The sequence below is a fragment of the Tinamus guttatus genome, unplaced genomic scaffold (genome assembly GCF_059628265.1).
Source record: "Tinamus guttatus ecotype Peru unplaced genomic scaffold, ASM5962826v1 Tinamus_guttatus_pri_ptg000476l, whole genome shotgun sequence".
In the NCBI taxonomy this organism is placed as follows: domain Eukaryota; kingdom Metazoa; phylum Chordata; class Aves; order Tinamiformes; family Tinamidae; genus Tinamus; species Tinamus guttatus.
The window spans coordinates 196,091-221,603 of NW_028289010.1; the positions used below are offsets into that span (position 1 = coordinate 196,091).

A 25,513-nucleotide genomic window follows, 5' to 3' on the forward strand; every position below is an offset into this window, starting at 1 on the left:
CTTTAATGACAGCCACAAATGCTAAAACAGGCAGAAGATCTAAACTGGTGTTTCTGGCACCCTTGAAGCAGCACATCTTAAGAACAACATTATATTTTAGAATAACTTACCAGAAAAAAAGTTTAAATTCTCTTTCAAACAATACTAAACATATACCAGAAATTTCCCTAGGCATCAGCTACATTTTTGACCTCAGCAACACAGAAAAATAATCCATTACTAGAACAAGATAGATAACACCTGCCCTGTCAGCAGACTAGCTCTTTTCCCATAAAGTAGAAGACAGTCAGGCTGTGCATGGACAGAGATCTCATAAGAGGGAAAATTTTTATTGTTATACTTCACAAGTTATTTTTGAAAGCAAGCTAAAATAAATAAAGTATATGGAGGTTGGGTGGAGGTTCTCACAGTACTTTCATGAAAGCTAGTTCAGCATTAAACTGTACATGATGCTATAACAGCCCAAAAAGAAATGTTTGAATTTTGCTCCTACTGGTAACGCACAAGACAGTGTATTGTCTAATAAGATACTTTGTAATGGGGAAAAGCAGAGAGTGAGGTTTGCATTGCTTATTTCAAGTTATAAGCACTTTTTGCTGGGGCAATTCCATGAATGAAGCAAGTTATTTCAATGAAGACATGAATCTGGATGGGAAATTTTAAGAGACTACATACATAACTATACGGGGTGACGATTTTGATTTCACAATTTAGTCAGAACACTTCCTGCCACCAGGATTTACAACAGCACTAATCCCATTACCGTGTCATATGTCCCACTGTCTGCACAGGTGTTCTTTTAAAGCAAAACCTTTTCTCTCTATCAGCACAGACACCACTTTCCTCTTTCTTGTGCTGTAGAATTATTACAGCAAGCCTTGGCCTACACTGACGAAGCCAAGAATAACTACCCCTTAAAGCAAGAAATTTATTCTTTTATTCATACCACATTTTTGTTATTAAGAAAAAATCTGATTCATAAAAGATTACCCTATGGCAATATGCAGACTTTAATATTAATGTCATTTTATTTTTTAAAAAAAATCTCTAAAACAGAAAAGATTAAAGTCAAGAATGAATAAATACTAGTATCTGCCTAGAAGCTAAATCTGTGTCCTTTGTTTCCTATCCTTTGCCATCCCATGGACGTCTCCAGAAAGTTAGAGAACATTTTCTTTTGAGCAAAAGAAAAAACCCTCATGGATACGAATGTGCTCAGTAGTCTCTGAGAAATGACTGGAGGTCTCGTAATTTCTCAGTCACACAGCACCAAGTTGGCTGTATTCCCTAGGTTTTATACAATAATTAGACAGTCACTCAAATCACTGTTACTCAGTTCTTTTGCCTCAAAAAAAATCATTTTGCAAGAATGTGCCTCTTGCTGACTGATCAGAAAATGAACATTCAGATTTGTGTTGCTTGTAAAAACTATGACTGACAATACGATGCAATTCAAGAAGCCTAAGGTTATTCCAAGGGCAGCCCTTTAGAGCCCCAGGCCCTAGAGGCAAGAGAAGAAGCGGGTGGAGAGGAAGACTTGCCCTGGGTAGAGGAAGATTGGGTCAGAGAGCACCTAAGGAACCTCGATACCCACAAATCCATGGGCCCTGATGGGATGCACCCCAGAGTGCTGCGGGAGCTGGCAGATGCCATAGCTAAGCCGCTCTCCATCATCTTTGAAAGATCCTGGAGAACGGGGGAGGTGCCGGAAGACTGGAAGAAGGCCAATGTCACGCCAGTCTTCAAAAAAGGCAAGAAGGAGGACCCAGGCAACTACAGGCCAGTCAGCCTCACCTCCGTCCCCGGAAAAGTGATGGAACGGCTCATACTGGCCGTTGTCTCCAGGCACATGGAGGACAAGAAGGTGCTCAAGAGTAGTCAGCATGGATTCACCAAGGGAAAATCTTGCCTGACTAACCTGATAGCCTTCTATGATGAAATGACCGGCTGGATAGACGAGGGGAGAGCGGTGGATGTCGTCTATCTCGACTTCACCAAGGCTTTTGACACCGTCCCTCACAACATCCTCCTGGGCAAGCTCCGGAAGTGTGGGATAGATGAGTGGACAGTGAGATGGATTAGGAACTGGCTGGATGGCAGGGCCCAGAGAGTGGTGATCAGCGGTGCAGAGTCTAGTTGGAGGCCTGTGGCTAGTGGGGTCCCCCAGGGGTCAGTCCTTGGTCCAGTCCTGTTCAATTTATTCATCAATGACCTGGATGAAGGCACAGAGTGCTCCCTCAGCAAGTTTGCTGATGATACCAAACTGGGAGGAGTAGCCGATACCCCAGAGGGCTGTGCTGCCATCCAGAGGGACCTGGACAGACTGGACAACTGGGCGGTGAAAAACCTCATGCAGTTCAACAAGGCCAAGTGCAAGGTCCTGCACCTGGGGAGGAATAACCCCAGACACCAGTACAGGCTGGGGACTGAGCTTGTGGAGAGCAGCTCTGCGGAGAAAGACCTGGGTGTCATGGTGGACGACAAGTTGACCATGAGGCAGCAGTGTGCCCTCGTGGCCAAAAAGGCCAATGGGATCCTGGGCTGCATTAAGAAGAGCGTCTCCAGCAGGTCGAGGGAGGTGATCCTGCCCCTCTACTCAGCCCTGGTGAGGCCGCATCTGGAGTACTGTGTCCAGTTCTGGGCTCCACAGTACAAGAGGGATGTGGAGCTGCTGGAGAGAGTCCAGCGCAGGGCCACAAGGATGATCAGGGGCCTGGAACATCTGCCCTATGAGGAGAGGCTGAGGGAGCTGGGCCTGTTCAGCCTGGAGAAGAGAAGGCTGAGAGGGGATCTAATCAGTGTATATAAATACCTCAAGGGAGGGAGTGCAGAGGACGGTCATGGTATCTTTTCAGTGGTGGCCACTGATAGGACTAGAGGAAATGGCCGGAAACTGAAACATCAAAAATTCCATAGGAACTTAAGGAAAAATTTCTTAACAGTGAGGGTGACAGAGCACTGGAACAGGCTGCCCAGAGAGGTTGTGGAGTCTCCTTCTCTGGAGATCTTCAAAACCCGCTTGGATGCAGTCCTGTGCCACGTGCTTTAGGTGTCCCTGCGTATGCAGGGGGGTTGGACTAGATGATCTCTAGAGGTCCCTTCCAACCCTAAGCATTCTATGATTCTATGATTCTATGATTCTATGATTCCTATGTTCTCTTGAATCAGTATGAAATACACTTCCGTGCTGAAATCTCTAACCCTGTATTTTTATGCTGTCATTTTATTCTTGGAAATGTTATCTCTGGAAGGCAGCAATTGCACATCCTCCTCCAGAAAAATGAAGGAACATTCATTTTACTTTTTAATGTTTTCACCGTTGGACGCAGGAACTAGTTCACAGGGAACTGAGAGACTGATGATGAATGAAAATGCAAAGTAGCAAGACCCAATTACTCACTCGTGCTAGGCTGGTCCCAGAGGGAACCTTGTAAGGGACGTACTTCCTGTAGATGTGCCCGACTCGAGAGCATGGGACATCAAACATGCCACCTCCACACATCCACACCTGAAAAGGAAACAGAAAACAAAGGCAAGAATGATTCCTGGAAATAAACGAGGCCAAAAAATATAAATAATGGGATATGTGAAAACCACACAATTCTGTACTTACTCCTCACAGTGGTGGTTTTCTGTATATGCTCAATAGATACTAGATAATGTGGCAGATTGTTCTTTGCTACCTGGGAAACTCCCTTTGCAAAAGCAGCAGACATTCAAAACAAAGCCATAAAACCTATTTAATGAGTTTTATTAACATGCTCATAAACACAGTAAGAATTACAAAAAATATTAAAACAAGGCAACCAGCAGCCCCGTGCGTCATAACCAAGATTTCTTTGTGTCGAAGACAAAAAAAAATATTCAAAACATAAGGAAAGATGGTTCAAAATATATAGAAGTAAATCAGATATAAAAACAGAGATATTCTAAAACACTTGGCTTATAAATTGTACTGATTAGTGAACATGGAGCTCAAGCATTATGTTCATTTTTCTAAAGGAAAAAGGAACAAAACAAACCAATTTCCTGATGATCAAATTCACATACATAGAAAAAGAAGGGCATGCCATGAGGTTTTATCATTAATACTTTTAGCATTGAAACAAATGGAATCATCTGGACATATTTCTTTGATGCTTAAGGTCTGAACAGCCAAAATTTTACCCCAAGTTTATGGGAGCTGCAAGGACTTGGCAGCTTAAAAACAAAATCAAGCTGGATGATGACGGTAGCAAGTAAGGAATTCTTCACAACTTTTAGTGTGACTAATCGTAACAAGCATATGTGAAAGCAAGGTTGCATATTCAGAGAAACTACAGAAATCGGGGCAGTAACACCCCCAGGCAGAATTTTGTGTGCTTTGGCACAGAGGGAAAGCCACAGAAGTCTAACTTGGTGATTAGAACATGTCTCTAATCACCTGCTCAAATCAGCAGTACCATGTACTGTGATACTGAAGAGATGTGTGTATTCTTGAGATAACAACATGAATACCTAAAGATATTGTCAATAAATACATATAAATATACATATGTATATGCAATACGACAAATATATATTGCATCAGAGGTAGAGAGGCAGGCATATAATGAAATATCTTTATTAATTTGAAAGAGAACTAAGGTGTACCCAGTTCCTATACAAAGGGATTTTCTCTGTATTTGGTGCATTCAGTACATGTGAGTGATGGCAAAACAAGTTTGGGACTGAGGCTAAAGCAGAAAGGTATATAAGCAATTGAAAATTTTAACAATGAGTTACAGAAAGGAGTTCACCTCAAAGCTGATTACTTCAATATCAACCAACAAAAGCAACAGAAACCAGATCCTCAACAGCAGGTTCATCACAAACACTTGACATTCTCTAGGAAGCCTCTGGAGAACAGGCAACGTCCATCCCTACGCTCTCTTACCAGACATTTCTCATGCTAACACGTCAGATATGGGGACAAATTTTGCATTCCAGCAGCACAGGGCGTGAAAGGTACCTGTGCAGGGCATCACTCAGCCAAATGCAAGCTCATATGCTGACAGAATCAGAAGTATCTTAATATTTTCGATGTTGTGTGAATATCCTACTTGGAACACGGTCCTGCTCAGGAAACAAATTTACCAGTAGGTTCGAAATGGAGGCCCAAGTGAATGCTCTGGCTCTTTGCCAAAAAAAGCTCATTACAGCCTAGAGCAGACTTGCTCTGTCAGGTAGACATGATTTTTCTTTCCCAAAATATTTTGTAATATGCACTTCTTAAAGAAAACTTGCATTCCTCACCGTTTAATCTCATATCAACTAATTCACTGGAAAAACACGCTCATAAACACAGTAAGAATTACAAAAAAAGATAACATTAAAATAAGGCAAGCAATGGCACCATTAAAAACATATATTTCCCCTTTCTGACAATACACTGCGTGCTGTATCATTTTATACCTCTTTTTAGGGGAAATCTCTTATGTGTTGCTGTCTGCAAATAGCCTAGTGTGCTGATGAAACTGCAGATATATATTTAGTGTTCATCACTGTGTTTTAAATGAAGGTGTTATTGCAGAGACTAGAGACTGAAGCGATTACACAAGGTTTCTCAGCCCTGGAAGAACAGACTACATAGCAGGCGGACCCAGGGCAAGGTCAGCCACGGAACATGTTTAAAACACAAGAAAGGAGAAATATATATAGGCCAGTGTTACTTTAACTCAGACAATGAGTGCTAAAGACGACATATATTGCATTTCCTCTAACGCAGCAGGATCTGAATAAAAAAGGGAAAAAGCGTTAGAAAAAAATCTGTCGGATACACTGAGGCAATAACATGTGGGAGGAAATAACACTTTGTATTGGGCTTATATTTGATAGATATAAAACCTGAAAATGCTGTGCTGCACCTGAGGTGCACAGAGCAAGGTAATTGAAATGAGTCCTGGGCTGCCTTGAAGGACATTTAGCAGCTGTTCCTGTTTATCTTTCAGCTTCAGAATGATTTTCGAGGCATTTTTATACTTTCCTGGGAAAATCAATTCTGGCAACCTTGTCTTTAAACTGTGCATTTTTGTGTCACCTGCACTAAATGCACGAAATTGGAAAATGACTTCTCTGTTAAATATTACAGATCTCCAGCGTACCACAAAAGGAATTCAGGTGGTGAAGCGATATCGCAGCGCTGATGCCTCTGTTTATCTAGCAAGCAAGCAATGAAACTCCAGATTGCCAAGGTCTCCTTCTTACAAAAGTGAGGAATCCACACCGCAGCCAGGGCATAAAACAAACAAACCAGCCAACCAACCCAAAACACAGCAACAAAAGCAAAGCAACAAACCTCCAGTTTGCAAATATCAGAGGAGAGTCATTTCAGTGCTGACTCCGTCCTGTATCACAATTTACTCTCACAGAGCCCCTTCCAGCAGACACAATTTACAGGGATGGCTGGAAGCAAATGGCAAGCACTAAGGCAAACTTGAAAAGAGATTAAGCTGGTTTTGTTCTTGACTGGAGCTTTGATGCCACAGATGCATTTTCTGGCTCTGCTGTAGAACCCTTGTGAGATTTCTGGCAAAATCACCCTCTCTGCACTTCACTTTGTTCAAATGCTACTTTCTGTCTTTCTTTTTATCTGCATTACCTAGTTAGTTTGTGAGTAATCCAGCCCTGGCACTGTCTCTAAAATGTAAACACACTGCACACTAGAGTGACACTGCAATCCATATGCTACTTCATAATTATAATTGCTGCAGTAAGAGACTCGATTTCTGCAATTTCTGAGCAGGAGGATGTGCTGCCATGGAATAGGAATATAAACAGATAGCAAGCTACATAAAAGATTGAGCAGGGACAGATTGGATCTTGGGTCAGGCTTCAAAGCTAATTGAAAAATATACTGCTACTGTGGGTCAGGAATAAGACAGACAACAGCAGGAGACAGTAAAATGGATAGGACAAGACAGGCAGTAAACTGGTGGTAGAGGAATATGAAGTATGTCAGGCAAAGCCATCAGCATGGGGCACTGAGCATTTTGCAAAAAGTAAAGGCTATGCACAGGAGAGGTGTATTACTGTCATGGGACTGAAAAATCTGTAGAAAATAAGAATATATTTAGGGATTTTTCACTTGTACTTCCTGAAATATAAACCAAAGGGCCAGATTTGGCAGTTGTTGCAAAAGAAGAATATTTAACTGTGAATTTTTCCATGTAGGGACAATGTTCAGCCAAATGAAAAAAAAAAAAAAACCCCAAAACTAAAAAGAGAATCAATTACTACCAAATCTGTAGTCAGTGGGGTCACAAACAGTAAAACATTTACTGGTGAATTTCATGAGAGCAGTATTATAACAGCACTGTGTAAACTGAAGACTGGTAACTGTGGATTTTACAGCAACACTGACTGGCACCTGTAAAATACGGAGAAAGGAGGTCGCATTCCTTGCTTGTCAGGAAATCTATACTTTGGTATAGATTAGAACTGCCCTAACAACTCCTAACTGGGTTCACCTATTCTCTGTCTCCCACCAAGACTCCCAGCAGTGCTGGGAATAAGACTATGGGGCTAAAGAAATGGACTTAGGCGTGTGAATTGGGAGACAGGGACGAGGAAAACCTGGAAGATGTGTCAACACGTGTAAGGATACAATAGGCCTAAATAGAGAAGACTAATGTCAAGGAGGTGAGGATACCACCTCTAGCACTTTTGCCCAGATATGATTTGAGATTTTTAATGTTAAGACATTGCTAAAGAACATAGAGTCTTCAGGAAACACAGAAAATTCATTCCTTTTCTTTTACTTCTCTGTCTTTTGGAGCTTACCACATTAACAGTGTCTTTCTAATACAAGTATTTAGGACTTCCTAAACAGTAATTTCCTCAGTAATTGAGAAGCTATTCATCAAGTCACTAGTTGCAGTTTGCCAGCTTTCACAAGTTTAGTGCATGCTCAGCAGTATCAGTAGGATATCATGCATCTTTTTAATTAAAAAATTGATGCTGAGGTTTATGTTGCCAGAAAAATAAAATAGTGTATATTATTTCTTCTGTAAAAATGAATCTAAGAAACTCTTTTATGAAGAGTATGTATTTGAGACACAGGCTGTGTGGCTGCCTCACCCTTCAACGAAGGTGCATGCGAGTGCTGTGATTTGGAAACAGCATTTAATGAACACAGCAACCACCTCTGTGCTTGCTGAAATCCTTTACAGCCATGTTACCAAGCATGAAATGAACAATAAAATAAATAAATAAAGTTGGGTTTTGCAGCTGAGGAAATAAAGGTCAAGCAAACTTTTAAAAAATGTCTTTTAAGTTTGAGGAGTACTTTCATGAATAACTAGGTCATTCCGAATCTTTTTTTTTCCTGCTCTGCAATGACACAATTCCAAACATCACAGAAATACTATAAAATCTACTGCATTTTGGAGAAACTTACTGAATTAGGCTGCAGTGAATTTAGTTTCACTGCAGATTCACTCCCTGAGGTATCTGTTTTTTTTTCCTAGCACTGCCCTCTACCTTCAAACACGTTTTTTCTCTCAAGCTACCTGATAATGCAGCTCCTCCACCAAATGATGTTTAGTTAGGACAGGCTCTACGTTCAGGCCTGGCGTCCGTCACCCCTAGCTCAAAGCCAGAGAGAAACAGAGATTGACACATTCCTTGTGGGCTTCCTCGCCTGAGCGGCCTTCCCAAATCTGCTTCCAACCCTTCCTGTCAGCGAACTGTTGGCCAACTCCCGGGCAACTGCTTGACCTGTGGTTGGATCAACAGCGTGGCACATGGGTGCCAGCCCTGGTTAAGACCTCAGCATGTCCAGCAGGACACTTCTACCCCTACATGAGGCTTTCTGTTCCCATCATATCGTTCAATCAATCAGACACATCCTTTCTTCTTTCTCTACTTCACTAATCTTACTTTTTTAATCAGCCCTTGGACTTTGTCATATTATCTTGAATTCAGAGGGGAGCATTGCTTTGGTATCGCTAGTGAGACCTTTGAGCAGTGACTCTGTCTCAGCACCAAGCCCCTTGTGTCACGTTTCTGGGGTATGCAGGGTGTAGTAGAAGGTTGAAGTAGAATTGACTAGAGCTGACATCAAGTTCATGATGAAGAAACTGCTGTCAGAGGACTCCTGGCAGACTATTTTATCAAGTCCTGACCAGCACAGTTAAGCCACCACACTTCTTCAAAAGATCCACTTTCTCATTCTCTAAGCCCACACTACATGTGTGGCTCTCCACCTGCTTCGCAGCAAATCTTGTGTTGTGGGAATGACTGTGGATATCCCTCATCCAAGACTGCAGAGAATTTGAGTTGAGAAGATGGTCTTTCTTAACAACATCTTGACTAGCAAGTGATCCTTTTTCTCTGATATCTAAGCATTTCTGCGGAGCAAAGTTTCATTCCAACAACAAGGAAATCCTTCTCCAAATAAAATTAGTCCAGAGAGTATCGAACACAACCTATACTGTTTCTTTAACATGATTTCATGTTTGCCACCAGTGAAGTTAGATATATATCCAAGATATTTCACATATATGTATGTCAAAGTTCTTTCTTAACATACCTACATGGTTACTTTGTACGCAAACTTTAGGGTCGGGCAAACAGCAGCAATAACTAAAGACACATGTAACAGCTTGTCTCTTGTAGAGAAATCTGGGCCTACTGCTATCCTGTTAAGCAGAGGGACCACTACAGTGACCAGGAGCTCACTGATCCATTAAGTGGAGTTTAAGATTTGTCACAGAGTGAGGAGGACCAAGAAGGGCTCCTCAGCCCCACGCGCAGAGCGCTGCAGCTCGAGGCGAACCAGACACTACCTCACTGCAGTGAGTACCTGCCAGCTCTCACTCGGGCACACATTCCCTCATAATTACATCACTGATTTGAATTAAGCTCCAGAATCACGAGTCTGATACTGGGAAGGTCATGTCTTCAGCATGGTCTCCACTTGTAGTAGCTAGATAATTTACTTATTTACATTCATATAGCAACTTTCATATAAATGGATCTCAAAGTTAAAATAAAACGATATATGAAGAATATTGAAGGAATACTGTATCTATTCCTGAATTTTAAAGACTATCCTAAAACAGTCTTCCAAATACAAACTTCCCACAATTATGGGTCATTTCAAAGCAGCTTCCTTTTGCAACTTCTTAATGAAAACCAGTCCTGCTTTCACAAAATACTTAAGAATTAATCAAGTGAAAGAAGAAACAAGTGAGAATGGCTAAGTAGCTGCTGGTTAGAAATGTTCCTGATGCAAGATATTCCAAATAATATGTAATTATTTGCCAAATGAAATAACATTAATAAGAGGCGTGGCATAGTCAAGGGCACTCATCCTATGACATTCCCATAGGCTGTAGATGTGGACACTCCAAGGAAAAGTAAGATGTAGTTTCAGACTTACTCAAGCAGCAAAGCAAACTGAACCTTGGTCTCACACATGTTGATCACCTACCTTTTTCAAAGACTCGGTGAATAAACAGAGAGCCGGTAAGTCCAATATCATCATTACCATTTTTTTTTTTTTAATACAGCCCATAAGTTAGCCTGTTTGGTTCATTTGACCTCATTTAACAGAAATTGTAAGATGACTGAAATGATACCACTTGATGCAGAACCTGCTGAACTAGAAACTTTTCCTGATAAATTAGTGATTATGATATAATAAAATGCCCTTTCTGCTACTCCCTGCTACCATTTTTTCTCCCAACCATTTGTCATTCCAAAGAAAATAGCAGCCTTCTTTATAAAAGTTAGAGCTGTTGAAGTTCTCCCAATAGAAAGCTGTGGGAAAATGACACAATATCTTTTTTAAATATTTTTTTTCCTTTTAATACTAAAAGGCAGGGACTCCGAGGGCAATAGAAACTGACGAGATGAATCAGGTAGATGGCTGATGTGAGACCCAGAGCCACCTCCAAAAGAAGCTGTCATTTAGGCGCGTCCCGGCCTCCTGTGCTGCTCCCATGGTTTCTGTGGAGAGAGGACCGAGCTGCATCCCCGCTATATCCTCGGGATGACAAATAGAGGAATACGGGAACTAGGATAATAACATCTCAGGTGACCTCTCAGGGACAGTCGCGGCAGTTACAAGAGAAACAGCCTAAATACATGGGATGTAAATCAATATATTCTAAACTTGCTCTCTTTTGGATTTCTCCTGCCTTCCAACTTTATTTTGCTGTGATATAGAAATGATTTGAAGAAATATGAGAGTAGCACAGTTAACACAAACCATTTTGCTGTTCTTGATAAGTCTCACAATTCCAGCCTGGCAGTCCCGTGTAGGGTCATGCTGTACGTTTCATTCCACAGTACGACCTCAACTCTATTGTTTTAATCAGAGCTGAAACTTGGATGCAGCTAGATGTATAATATTATTCATGGCTGACATACTAAATTTATTTACTGAGGCTGACACTGGAGGAGTCTAGATGTAGGTTGGAAAGATCCTGAAGCTAAATGTGAATTCTAATTTCTGATACAAGTTTTATCAAAATACAGTTGACTCAGTGCATCTATTTCCTGAAATTCTACAACTAATTGAAAGTTTTTGCATGTAGAGACCATCAGGTAAAGTTATCAACTCTTTGGGTATACTAAAACATAATAAACTAAATTTTCAAAATTAGGCATGTAAGTTCTTATCAAATGAATACAAATACCTATTATTCATGCGGAAAGCAACAAGACAGTCAACACAGCATGCAAAAGCCCAATCACTGCTTTGGATACACACACAACCGCATAAAGAATATATATATACACACACACATGCACACTATAAATACCACAGCTGGCTGTACATAATTCGAGCACTTAAAAAACATATCTTTAGTCATTGCAGTTATCCAAATGCAATTAAGAAATCATCTAATTTTTAAAAATCTGGTCTGTAGATCTGGTCAATAATCTGTCAAATAAATGCAATGTAAATAAAACAATAAATAAATGCAAAGAGAACACAAGGTAAGTGGAGGAAGAGGACAGACTTGAAGTGCAGAACGTGGCAAAGCTCCCCTCTGAGCTGAGCAAGTGGTGGCAAGTTACCAGGCTGCCAGGGAAAACTGACTCAGTGTGATTTTTCTATGGCCTTTGGAGCATCTTAAGGGCATAGCTCTCAGAAATCAACAGAAATTTCCTTAAGAAGCAAAGTAGCATTAGTAGCAGTTAAAAGACAAAATATGTTGAAAGAAAAGTATGAACAGAAGTGTCATGATCACAAAGCATTTCAGAAATGAAAATGCAGAGGAATAAAACACTGTCTTGTACCAGACAACTAAGGAATTATTGTAAAAGTGACTTAATGACTCACCTTAAAGGAGATTTCATACTGCTCTCCTCCCCATATTTCTAATCCTGGATCATAGCCGCCCAGCTCCCAGAACCATTTTCGGTTAACGGCGAAGAGTCCTCCAGCCATAACAGGAGACCTGGAGAAGACATGAAGCAGACTGGGAATGGCAGGTGCAAGAAAGGGAGAAGATGGACAAGGGGCAGGGCTGGCAGTAACACAGATGCTGGTGTTTGCGCGTGCCCTTCGCTGTGTGCCCTAAACCTATGGAAGCAGCAAACAAAGTATATTGCAGGCAAGCAGCATCTCCCCTTTGAGACCCCAGAAGGGCTCCACCTGAAGAAGAACCGGCTGCGTGAGGCATGGTAGACGCTCACATGCATACGTATTTCTTCTCTAAACAAATTCTGTTTATCACCAAATAAACCCATTTAACACTGAAAGAAAATGACTCTGGAAACATGCAAAAGCATTTAATGCAATCGCTGTATTCCACATACATTAACGCACTTTTGAAAACGAGTTTTGCAAGTGAGCAAAACTTGTCCATTCATTTCAGTCCCACGGGTGGTGGCTAGCAGAGGGCAGAAAGGTGGCAGTGGGTGGCTGCAGAGCAGTGCTAGCTGGTGAGAATTAAATACCTGCCCTCCTACAGTGGCATTTAAAACTAGGAAACACTGTTTTTAACAGACTAATTCTATTTTCCTCTCGAGATTACATTTTCTGAAAATACATAGTGGCTTTGCTAAAAAAGCAGAAATAATTTAACTAGCAAGGCCATGCTCTATAACATACACTGAATGCTAAAATATTTTTACTTTTATTGACATTTCATAGTTTAGATATTGACTGTTCTCTCCACATATGAAAAAAATCCAATAGAGGTTTTATGAGAAACCTTCCCCTGGAGATTCTGACTACTACAATATATTTTCAGTTCCTACCAAAGTAAATCTAATTACAACATGCCCCTTGTGACTACAGGTTCTAAATAATCAAAACACCATGTCCACTTATAAGGACGGAGTTGCATGAAGAACGTTTAGAACTAAATCTTTCCTGGAGAAATAGAGTCCTAGAGAACACTGGGGAAATGCAGGTTTGTGCTAATGCTCTTAGGTACAGTAGCTTTCACAAGTATTCCTCTTGAACAGACTATGAAAAAGGTAATCTCCTCAGCAGGGAAGTCAGATAAAAATGAAAAAAAAACAAACAAAAGAAAAAGAGAGACTTCAAACTGAGAAATAATTGGCAGACACTCACAGATTATACTTCATCTATAGATTTTCCAAGTTATCACACTGAGTAATGAAGCCCCTTGTTATTTAGATGCTAGTTCATGAAAGCTCAGAATATTTATTACGAATAGCAAAACTACCAAAAGGTGGCTGAAACAGCATGCAAATTTCTCACCATATACTTTTTTAATTTTTTTTTTCATGTAACATTGCTCTATTCATTCTTGCTCCACACTTGTTGCTTTGCAGAGAGTGATGGAGGGGACCGAAAAAAAAAAGAATGTCTTTCTGGCTTTTACTGGAGTGGGAAGAGTAAAATGCTGTGGGAACCTGACTGTTTGGCACTGAATGTGTATTCCATTCCACACACAGTTACTGCAGAACAGGCCTTAGATTGTCTCCAAAATACGAAGACAGAGTCTAACTCCACAATCATTTCTGATATGAAAAGGTCTTTTGTAATCAATAGGACCCTCACACAGATAAGAACTGCACTGAGCCCAAAGGAGAAGAATTTATCTCTTGTTTTGCGGCTTCCATATAGAAATGCCAAGTACAAAACTATGTTTGTAGAAGTCATTTTTTTTCATGAAATATCTTTCTCAGACACTTAAACAATCTGACTTGAGATACTGTAGCATAATATTAGGTGAGTAGCTGCAGTAGGAAACTGTAAAAGATTCCTAGTCAGAGATTTCAAAGGATTGCAAAAGATTTGGGACAAAATCTCCCAAAATACCAGCCTGGAAAGACTAAAGGGCTAAGGTTACTAAACTTAAAAGTATGCATAAAAAAACTTCTACAAGAGTATTGCACAGTCTAACTATGCCTTTAACTATAACAAGTTAAAGTCAGCTGATACAAAAATAACACAAGATCTCACAGATTCCTCTGCTGAGATGAAAAGAGGCAGGCAAACAATTAACAAATAAAGACAAGATCTGCCCACTGTAATTGCAAATCTGGAAGGAGCATCCAGTCAATGGCATATTTCACTGTACATTGCTGAATAACCCAGACCCACTAAAGACTTTGTGCTGAACTACCGAACAAAAGCACCAGAAAGATGCTCCATTTTATACAGAATATGCTAGAGAAACTGGGGTACAGTACAAAAAGAGGTGAAGACTCGGTTACTCACATGAAATGAAGTGAACGTGGAAAGAAGCAGGAATGACGATGAAGAATTGATGAAATCCAACTCAGATTAAAACAAATGACTAAAATATGAATTATCACAAGTTGCTTCCACTGAAGATAACATGATAAATGCTAAATTAGCATGGCCATTTTGCAAAGATCTGTGAATCATATTGGTCATGTGGGTTGAGAAAAGACAGTTGGAGAAAGATCACCAAGCAAGAGAGTAATATATTGCACATAGAAGAAGATGCTGATGTAGTCAAAGTCCAAGCAAATGTGGCTCAGACTATGACAGGCCTCAATTAATTTTTAAAGACAACAAGTTGAAAAGAGAACTCTCTCTTATATACCAATTTTTTTAAACCAGAGCTATTTAAAAAAATCTATTTTTTAAATATCTTTCTTCTAAATCTTTAAATCTTTCTGCAATACATTATTTCTTCTTATCATGTTAATCTCTCTTATCAAAGCATGAGTAATCACCCTCTTTATGAAATTATCAAAACTGGAAAAGTTAAACCTGTATCTGGTGACGTTAAATTATAGGATTTAGTTTTTTCTCCCAATAACAAAAGTGCGGACCTTTGAACAACTTCTCCCCTTATCTGATAAATTTTGGCTTTGACTGTAACAAATACTCAAATATCTTTTGAAAACAACCATGTCCCTGATGGCCAGATGGTATCTCCCCAGAGTACCTAGAAACAGTATCTTAAAACATGCATGGACTGTTGTGTGGCAGATCAACCGTGCAAGGGTCTGTCCTAAAGTTGCTTTGCTGATAAATCCCTTCCCTCGCACGTCGTCTTGCCAGTTCATGCAATGTGCTACCCAAAAAGGTGTCATCGCAGAACAGTGCAAATCACCAACTCATTTTTCTTCTCCTATGCACGGACCCCTGCAGTCCTGATCGTTCATGGTAAGATACCCCAAAGACCTTCACAAAGCAAACCAAAGCTACTCCTGGGAGACTCCAATCTCTATTCCACTGCACAGACTCCTGAATTTTCTAGTTGCTTTCAATAGTCTGCATTTCCTAATTAAACAGATAATCTCATTGTATAAAGCAGCTAGAATGTCTTCATGCTAATTTTCATTCCTCAATACCTTTCCAGGGGTGGTTTGCAATATTAATTGTATTTTACTATAGGTGCATGCTGACTCTATCTTGTTTACAAAATATACATGCATATACGTATGCATGGTTTATACATTTCTACCCACTGGCATCGAAAACAGCATTTTATAGTTGATAAGTCATTTGTGAGATTTTTGTCCTTTAAGAGGCATAGTACCAAGATTCCCCCCACATCTGTTCCTTTGCTAAACATTCTCCTGATTTTGTTCAAAAGAATCTCTAAAATATTAAGTCCAGAAGAGCACTTCTCCACAGATTAGCACAAAATGACTATCTTTGCAATGACAAATATCTTGCTTTTTTAACAGTTCTATTAAAATTCTGTCTTCCTCTTGATTGTTCAGAGGAACCTAGACAGGCTGGAGAATTGGGCAGAGAGGAACCTCCTGAGGTTCAACAAGGACAAGTGCAGGGTCCTGCACCCGGGGAGGAATAACCCCAGGCACCAGTACAGATTAGGGGCTGACCTACTGGAAAGCAGCTCCGTGGAGAGGGATTTGGGAGTCCTGGTTGACAACGGGTTAGCCATGATGCACCAACGTGCCCTGGTGGCCAGGAAGGCCAATGGGCTCCTGGCTGCATCACGAGGAGCGTTGCCAGCAGGGCACAGGATCCTGCCCCTCTACTCAGCTCTGGTGAGGCCGCACCTGGAGCACTGGGGACAGTTCTGGGCTCCCCAGGACAAGAGGGACATGGAGCTTCTAGAGAGGGTCCAGCGGAGAGCCACGAAGATGATTAAGGAACTGGAGCATCTATTGTATGAGGAAAGACTGAGTGAGCGGGGCCTGTTTAGTCTGGAGAAGAGACGTTTGAGAGGGGATCTGATCAATATACGCAAATACCTGAGGGGAGAATGTAGGGAGGATGGGGCCAAACTCTTCTTGGTGGTGGCCAGCGACAGGACAAGGTGTAACAGGTACAAGTTGAAACACAGGAAGCTCCACCTCCCTGTGAGGAAGAACAGAGCCCTGGAACAGGCTGCCCGGAAAGGCTGTGGAATCTCCTTCTCTGGAGATCTTCAAATTCTGCCTGGATGCCACCCTGTGCCACCTGCTTTCAGAGTTGTCCTCTGGGAAAATGGAGTGCAAGGCTAAAAATCCGTCTGAGGCAAAATATCACCAGCTGTCCCTAAAATAGGCACTTATAGTAGGCCTCCCAGTTTTTGGAAAGATTCATGTCTGAAACTACATAGAAAATACATTTCTTTTAAATGGAAGACACGATCTTTTTCAACTTGTCGGGATAAAAAAAAATGTTAGAATGCATTTTAAATTAACACAAGGTCAACATTCAAACCTATAAGCTGTGCTTTGCTTAGACAAATAATTTTGGAAGTCTCAGAATCACCCTGCTTCAGGTTCCTGTGAAAACCCAATCTGGTTATGAAGGAGGACAGCACCATTCAGCTGGAGGCACAGAGCACCTCCTACTTCATCTCTTCCCCCTAGTATATTATAAAACACGAGGCTGGAATTTTAAGGCTATACCAATATCTGCGCTCAGTGCATATTTTTATACAGGAAAAATCTGTTCAAGATAACCAGGAAATCTGTGTCTAGTACAAATAAGACTTTCCTAAATTGACATCTCCTTTGAGATTAAACTTCTATTTTCAAATAATAACATAAACACGAGTATACCTTTAGGCTATCTATCCTGGTGGCACAACTCCGCCACTGCCTCCCAGGCATTAGGGAGTAGCAATAATTCATTAAATTCCCTTACTACGTCCAAGGATGTTCTCTTGGGATCTACAGGAGCAGCAGACCAGCAGAATTGCTATCCACTTGCAAGGCTATCTTCCCCCCTTAGGTGTAGATGTATGTTACAGCAAACCACTTTCCTCTTTGAGGGTTTACTTTTACTTTAGCTATTTACATATGTCCAGTAGAGCATCATAAGCTAAGTTTAAACTCAACAATAATTTTCTAGACTTTATTAAAGATACTATATGAGGCATCTTAAGATGCTATTGCTCCAGCCACATATTTTTTTTTCTAATTTCTGAAACATTCCTTAAATTTAGACCTTTTCTTCCCAACAGAGATTCCTAGAAAATTTCTGATAACAAATCCAACTAATTAGCACCCTGCTGTTAAAGGGCTATATACTCCCAAGTTATCTGCTTACTGTAACTCTAAAACATCATGAACTTATTCCATATAAAGGTAGACTTAAAGGCAGCCCAGAAAACAAGCTTTGCATAAGCTCCTGGTTTTTCAGCAGCATTTTTCACGATGTGTGGGCCTAGCACGTGCAGGGGATGAGCCTTTTCCTCGGGCTGCTGTGAACACAGACGTCGTGATTCTGATTCAGGCAGACAGAGCCCTCACACCTGGCTAAGTGGGTGAGACAGACAGTTAAGGATACGGCCTGTGATCTGCCATGGAGCCGGGGATGTGGATGAATATTCTCTCTTTGATCAGTCCGAGTAGCAGTGCCAGCAACTGCCCCCACTCTATCCCTATATACACACAGTGCTTCAAACCCAAGCAAGAAACAGGGACATAAGGGTACTTTTAATATTGCATTGATTTCTGTCTTTGGGGATTAATGCCTGGAATGATTACCTGCTTACAGGGAGGAAGGCTGGATCCTGTGCAGCTTCGTGCCATCGCAACAAAAAGCAGGTCACCTTTTGCCACTGGTCAACAATTTCAATAACGTTATCATTAGGTTATGAGAAGGCAACAAAAATGATGGCTGAGGAGACAGATATGCAGCTAAAGGTATTCTGGGATCCTGGAAATGAGCTCCTAGAAGCATCCTTGCTATTTATTAAAGCTCTGTAATTTACTGTGTTACCCTATTATGGAGGGTAATGGAAAGGTAGACACTTAACTATAATGAAATTAGATTTCTCCTTGCCTGCACCAGAGGCACAACAACATTTTCTTGCAAAAGCAGTTTTTCAAAAATGGAATTGACAGAAAAACACTGGAATCCACTTCACAGTAAAGGATGAAGGAGCTGAAAGCTGATGAGGTTGAGCACTTCATTGTCCCCCAACAGTGCCTGCTTTTAATCTGATGTTGCTGTGAAGATGGGCAGGCAGGGCTGTGGAAACCAAGGGAAATGAACCTTCCTCTTTTATCATCATAGTAAATCACACACAAAAATAATCTCCATTTGATAATAAAAATAAAATGAGAGTCTGGTCTAGGGATATCTCTGCACATTTGCATAAGCTCATTCACTTTGTACTAAAAGTGCAGGGAAATGTGCCTTGGCAATAATGAGCTAGAGAGAGCGAAGCTACACTGTGATCTGTGGTAGATTAATATCTTGAGGTTTTCAACACCGAGGCTGTCAGGAGTTGCAGAAGATATCCAATATCTTATTTTATTTCCTCATAAAAAGGGATATCTAATGTTCTGCTTTCAGAATTTGGATATGAGCTGGTTGTTCTCAAAAATAATGTTGGAGAGTGGACAGTTTCATTAACTATTAGTAAAATGTTCTGGTGGCAGGAGTTGCTGATTGCTGTTATAAATGCTCACTTCTGCTAGAAACTCTTTCAGTCATGAGTATTTGGATGTGCAGCTGAAGGGAAAATTGTCTATCCCAAATGAGACATTGCATTTTCCTTTTAATCTAAATATAAATGTATATTTCCATAAGTGTCACAAGAACATTTATTACGCTATTTACTGAGATATGTTCACATCTAGATGCGAACCGCTGGAGATCTGTATTACTGAATACACGCTTCTGCTTCCAAGCAATATGTCTTATAAACTTGCAGCTGGATCTTTAGCTTAAGTGCACACAGAATACAGGGCCAGTGGAATTATGCTGCTGTACATGAATTCTGGACCTGCAAGGAGAATTAGCAAACAACAACATATAAGCACTGCAACACCATTAACTCACAGTGCAATACTCTAAGCTGCACTAGCACTTGCAAGTCAAACAAAAGAATTTATTTAATATCTCTTGTAGGAAATATTACTTCTTTGTGTTGAGACTAAAGTATATAGGCAAGTACAATGATTTAAGAGCTGGAAAAAAAATTGGGCAGTCATCAAGCTTATTTCCAAAAATCTACCAGTGAAAGCCCTATCACTTAAAAATCAAATGTGAAAGCAGAAAGGCATATGAAATCCTGGAATGGCAGGAAGAGGAGCTGGCAGTAATAAGGACACTTGCAGCTATCTATAAAGGCTCTTATGGAAAAAGTTTACCAAAAAACACTCCAAACTTTATAAAGCAAATCTTTACCAAAATACTCAGAATCCTCTATAGTTGGAACTGGCAGTAACCAGCACCAACGCAACTGTAGTTCCAGCCGATCTCCTTCGTCACGGACACACCACCCAAGCACACAGGCCTACACTGTCCAGGTGGACACCACCCAACGGCCTCAGTAAGTCGCTGATCAGGCGGTAACACGGAGGTGGTAACGGATGGAGCACACGGAGAGCGCTCGGGGCTTCCGACGCGAGGGGACCCGCGGCTCCGCGCGGACGCGTCGCACGCGCGCGGCCACGACCCCGAGTGCACACTCAGAGCTGCCTCCGCGCTTCCTCTGCTCCTAGGTCTCTGCTGCTTGGGCTAAGGGATCAAGTTGCTGCTGTGACTCCCAGCCGGTGCCCATACGTACACATGGGCTTCATGCCTCGAAGCAGCTCTTTTCCCCAGGGAGGGGAACTGCTCCAGCTGCCCAGAAATCTATTGCCAGGAAACATCACTTCAGCCCTGCAGCTACGTTTATCATCTGTTTGCAGCACTCAGTAACTTAGCCTTAATCTTTGAAATTACAGTCAGTTATTCAGAGACAGTGGCCACAGTCAATACAGCATCAGAATCAGGATATGTTAACTAAGAAAATAAGAGGTGTGCCTTTCCAAAAGAGAAGAGTCCCCTGATGAAGAGTGCTTGAATCGACCATGTCACTTAACTTTTTTTCTTCCTGATCCCTGGACTCAAGTGCTCTGAACATCTGCTCTGAGCTCCTGCTAAACCTCCCTTCTGGGAAGCTCAGAAAGCTCCAAAACGGGAGCGTTCCCCGCTTAGAGGCAACGCGACCAGCATGGGTCTGAACACCAGCTTGTGTTCCCCACACTTGGGACAGCTCTTCCAGCAAGAGAAAGACAGTATTTTCATAAAAGAAAATATTCACTGACTAAACAGAAATAGGAAGTAACATGCTATAAAGAGCAGACTTGGCTAACAAACACATTTCAAACATTTCATCTGCAGCTTGCAGAAGAAACCCCATAAAAACAATAATTGGGTCGGTCTGACATTTGTTGTCCTGTATTTGTGAAAAGATTTTTCAAAAAAAAAAATCAGTTATACAACAGCACATAATGAAACTGAACATGCATGATAAATTGTTAGCTGTCATTATTGCTAATAAGAGAGAACAGTTACAGTTGCAAAGCAGTTGCTATAGCACTCAGCCATATTCTGCTGACAAGAAAATAAAGCTGATGAAAGATTTAAAGATAACAAGTTATGCACAAGCCTTCCCAGACACACATTAAAGAAACTACAGAATACAAGTAGCTAAAAAGATTATAAAACATGGAATTGCAGGTCAGTCACTGAAATTATTAGTATCGACAAAATTTCTTCCATAGCTTTCTTGTGGAGTTATACATGGGATGCTATTAAATAAGATAATCCGAAACACAACACTGCAAACATTCACACTCCACTATAATTACAGAAGATGCTATTCCATTAGCAACTAATATTAGGAGGAAGAAGGAAAGCAAACAAGCCAAAGGGAAAAAAATCTGCACACGAGAATTGTTAAATGAACCCTATTTGTAATTGTGTTTGCTGTCTCGGTGATGAGGCTTAATCTCTCAACGGAGGCGGAAAAGCAATACAGTCAAAACTAAGCTGTGTTTTGGGGTTTGGGGAATCGGGTTCCTGACACTATCTTTCAATCACTCGTGCATGCAACTATTCCTGGAGAGCAAAGCCTGTCCTAGCTGCAAGGATAGAATTTCTTGGCAATAAGCAAAAGGAGGAAAGATTGAGCACATTTTCTTAGAAAAAGAATGAGTTTCACAGAGGGCAGCATTCAGTCTCCATTGCTTCTCTTTCCAGAAGAGGGAGAGCAGCTTCCCCGTGCAGCATGCGCTGAATTAGGGACCCTCCTGTTAACTGAGGGGGCTTTACAATGGCATTTCCCAAGGAGGTAGCAGCACCACACAAAGTAACATCACCCACCTTCTGGCTGGGTTCACTTCTTAAGAGAAGGCTGCTGTAGCACACACAAGGTCATTACCTACAGCACAGGCGCCGTCCGAAGTGATGACTAAGAATAAAGTTGAAAATCAGTGAAAAAAATGTCACCCTATTTTTGCTTCTATAATTTGAGGCACACTGAGAGGGCACAGTAAGTGCCAAGCAAAGACCCATATATGCAATCCTTCAAGACCAGAAAGTTCTTTGCTGTGCACTAATAATAAAGATTGGTGCTAGGCAAAACTCCCAATAAGTAATATTATCACCTGAAAACTCCTGTTGCCATGAGCAATGGCACCCACATGATGAGTACCACGTAACCGAGCCAATATTCTTACATTAGATCTCCAGAACTCCGTGGAATAAAGAAGTTTACTGCACTGTCAAGACACGTTTGCAGTATGTGCGTATGTATTTCAATATCCAGACCAAAGGCAAGAGCCAACAAACACGTATCACATGTTTGACAAATAGTATAAGTTTAAAAATAAAGTTTCTGTTTCACAGAAAGGAGTATGGTCAAGGTAATTTTTCTTTCTACATGAAAGATTTTGAGTTAAGCTTTCTAACTACAGAGTTTTATTGATAAAGCATAACTAATTTGTTCTCTAGATGAAGATTAATGTAAGACTTTTTAAAACATATTTTCTAATAAAAAATCATCATGTAATCTATTGCAGCAGTAACAAAACAGAAAAACAATACATTCTCAGAAAGTACAAGGCTTGTCTGTTAATGTAAATAAACCCTTGAAATATGGGCTCTTGCTGAAAAGGTATTTGTTTAGAAACTGTTTAGTCACCAAGCTCTCCTAGCTGGGCCTGTCTCCTACAACATTAGTGCAATTAGACAATTTGAAATAGTGGTGGGTAGCCAAGTGAGTTGCTACAGACATCTTATTTTTAAAAAGCCTTACTTTTAATATTAAGAATTAAAATACCAAATAAAATGTTTGTGGGGCTACCATGCAGCATTTAAAACAATATTTAAATAATCCTTTGAAATATGATTTCACACATGCTGTTACTGTTAGCTCTGAATATTTTATTCAAATATTTACTAAAATTACTTTTCAGTATTTTAACTCTTAAGCATTAAAATAATGACTTTCAAAGTTAAACATTTCCTGTTATTACTACTCAAAGCAAAGTCAGTTTTGCAAACTGACTTCAACTTTAACACCAGAAGTCTGCTTAGCATGCCATTTTTTTCATAGGAAACAAACACATAAATGAAGTACTTCAGTGAATTAAGAATGCTCCTCCGCATGTCTCATCTACTAAATTAGGTTTACTTAAAATAGCATTACCAAAATATTTATTATATATCATATCTTAAAATATTAAGGCCTGATGCGACTAATGTTATATCTAGGCAGCTTAGAATTGAATTGCCTTACCCTTAACCACTTTTATAATACCTTTGTCTTACGCTCAACACAGCAAATAAATAAAATGGGAAAAAAGCTACAACTTTTTGAAAAACTGTCCCACTCTCCTCAGGAACAATGAAATTGCTACCCCCTGTTTAATGATCTTTGTTCATATCAGAAAACTGATGTAATGTCCTCCTCCTATATCCTGCTCTCCTCCTTAGACCTCTTTTTTTTTTTTTTTCCTCCCCCTGGACTAAATAGATTCCGCTTATTCTAACTGGAGTCCCCAGAAGATTATCCCATACTTCCCGAGCCAGGTGACCAAATCTGGACCAAGTAATGCACCTCAGGCTTCACAAGTGTGCAGACCAGACTCATTACCTGCTGTTTCTTATGAATGCCAATATATGTATTTCACCACAATGAAATTTGAACTTTGTTGTTTAGTTAGTGCAATCCTTTCATCATTTCTTGCCATTGTGGTGGCTAAACAGCTGTTTTCATATCCATTTATGTGGCACTCAACCACGGCAATCTGATGCCTTTCTGAGCTGAATTTCATCTTACTGCCTTGTAATCATTTCTCTATTTGCCAGGATCAACCTCCATTTTGATCTTGTCTTCTCCAGGCTTGTAACCCCCTGCCAATCCCAGCTTGCTGCCATCCATAAGATTCTAAAAAATGTACTAACTATTTATTGCTCACATAATGAAAGAAGACACTGAACAGCATTAGGCCGTGGGGTCCTGCAGAGACCGGCTGCCTCGGGGACCTGGGCTGCTGAGAGCATGTGAAATATCTTACAGTTTAATATCAAACTATCGACAGCTACTCTTTGATGGCGATTTTTCCCCAAACTGATGAATATTAAAGATTTATCCATGCTCTTCATCTAGTTCATGAAAAAGTAGCAGTGGCACTGCCGAAATCTTAATGAAGCGAAGGAATATCACCTCTCCTGTTTCCCTCTTCTTCAGCACCCCTTATCACACAGGGAAATAAACTCCTGAGGAAGGATCTGCTCTTGGTACAGCCCCACATTTACAGTTCTATCACATCTCAGGTACCTGTCAATGCATTACTTAGTAATTCTTCTATAATTCTCGATCCATGCTCAAAGAAAAGAGCATTTATCTCCTCTTTCCTATTAGCTAGGTGCTGTGTAATATCCACTGGACACCAAGTAGGCGTTCTGTACTATCTGCCATCCTCCTCCTCCTCCTTTTTCCTTTATCCAGAGTCACTCAGTAAACCTGTCTCCAGGTGTCATAACAAGTTCACATAATCTTGTCCATCACACACATCCTCCTCTTTCTTATCGCCAGACCGGTTTTGCGGATCACCTGGCGAATCCTCACATCCATCAGCCCTCCAAGAGCATCCCCAGAACCCTCCCAGCTTCTAGGACCTGGGGGTGTCAGCTAGTCCAGCCTCCCTCCCAAAGATCAGTTCCCTGACTTGTCTTCTCCTTGGTTCTCCTCATCACCAGTGTGTCGAGCCCATCTTCAGGGCAGGAGAGGGTGCTTGCTCCGCACCGACGACATCCAACACTTCCCTCTGAGAACCAGCTGGAGCATCCGGGGCCAGCGCTGACTTCACTCCTGCAGGTACCTAACACGGACAGATGGCCAGGTTGGCTTGAAGCCTCGGCTCCAGGGTGCTCTACACAGCCATCAAACTTACCTCTGATACCAGTTATAAGATATAATAATTCTAGCAAAAAAAAAAAAAAGCTGGGTTTTATTAGTATAAATAGAAGAATCTGAAATGTTTTATTTCATAATACTGGCATGTATATTCAGAAATCCAAAACATATTGTTCATTGAAATGAGCTTCTTTTTAGACTCAGAGTGCCTGCAAGCATGTTTCCCTGAGTATCCTTGTAACTTGCAATTACTCAGTTAATATTATTTGGAAATTTATCTTCATGGATCATAAGTTTGGCTTTCTGAGCTGTGTTTGTCGTGACCTGTCAGCAGAGACACCTGCTACAACCCTGCAGGTTCTCCTTGCCTCCATGTGAACAGAGCTGCCCATTTGCTTTCTAATAAAACCTGTGGACAGAAAACTGGACTATAATTTCATGCATTTTTGAGATAAAGCTGTGCACACATCAGCTGA

The 25,513-nt window shown here is 40.8% G+C and overlaps 1 protein-coding gene across 1 annotated transcript in view; it reads right to left on the reverse strand.

Annotated features, from left to right (window-relative positions):
- GALNTL6 (polypeptide N-acetylgalactosaminyltransferase like 6) overlaps positions 1-25,513 on the reverse strand; it is a 389,307-nt gene that overhangs the window by 33,133 nt on the left and 330,661 nt on the right. The window contains exons 7-8 of the mRNA XM_088533045.1: positions 12,314-12,431; positions 3,401-3,508 (exon numbers count right to left, since the gene is read on the reverse strand). Coding sequence (XP_088389171.1) covers positions 3,401-3,508; positions 12,314-12,431 — 226 coding nt within the window. The remainder of the gene's footprint in view (positions 1-3,400; positions 3,509-12,313; positions 12,432-25,513) is intronic.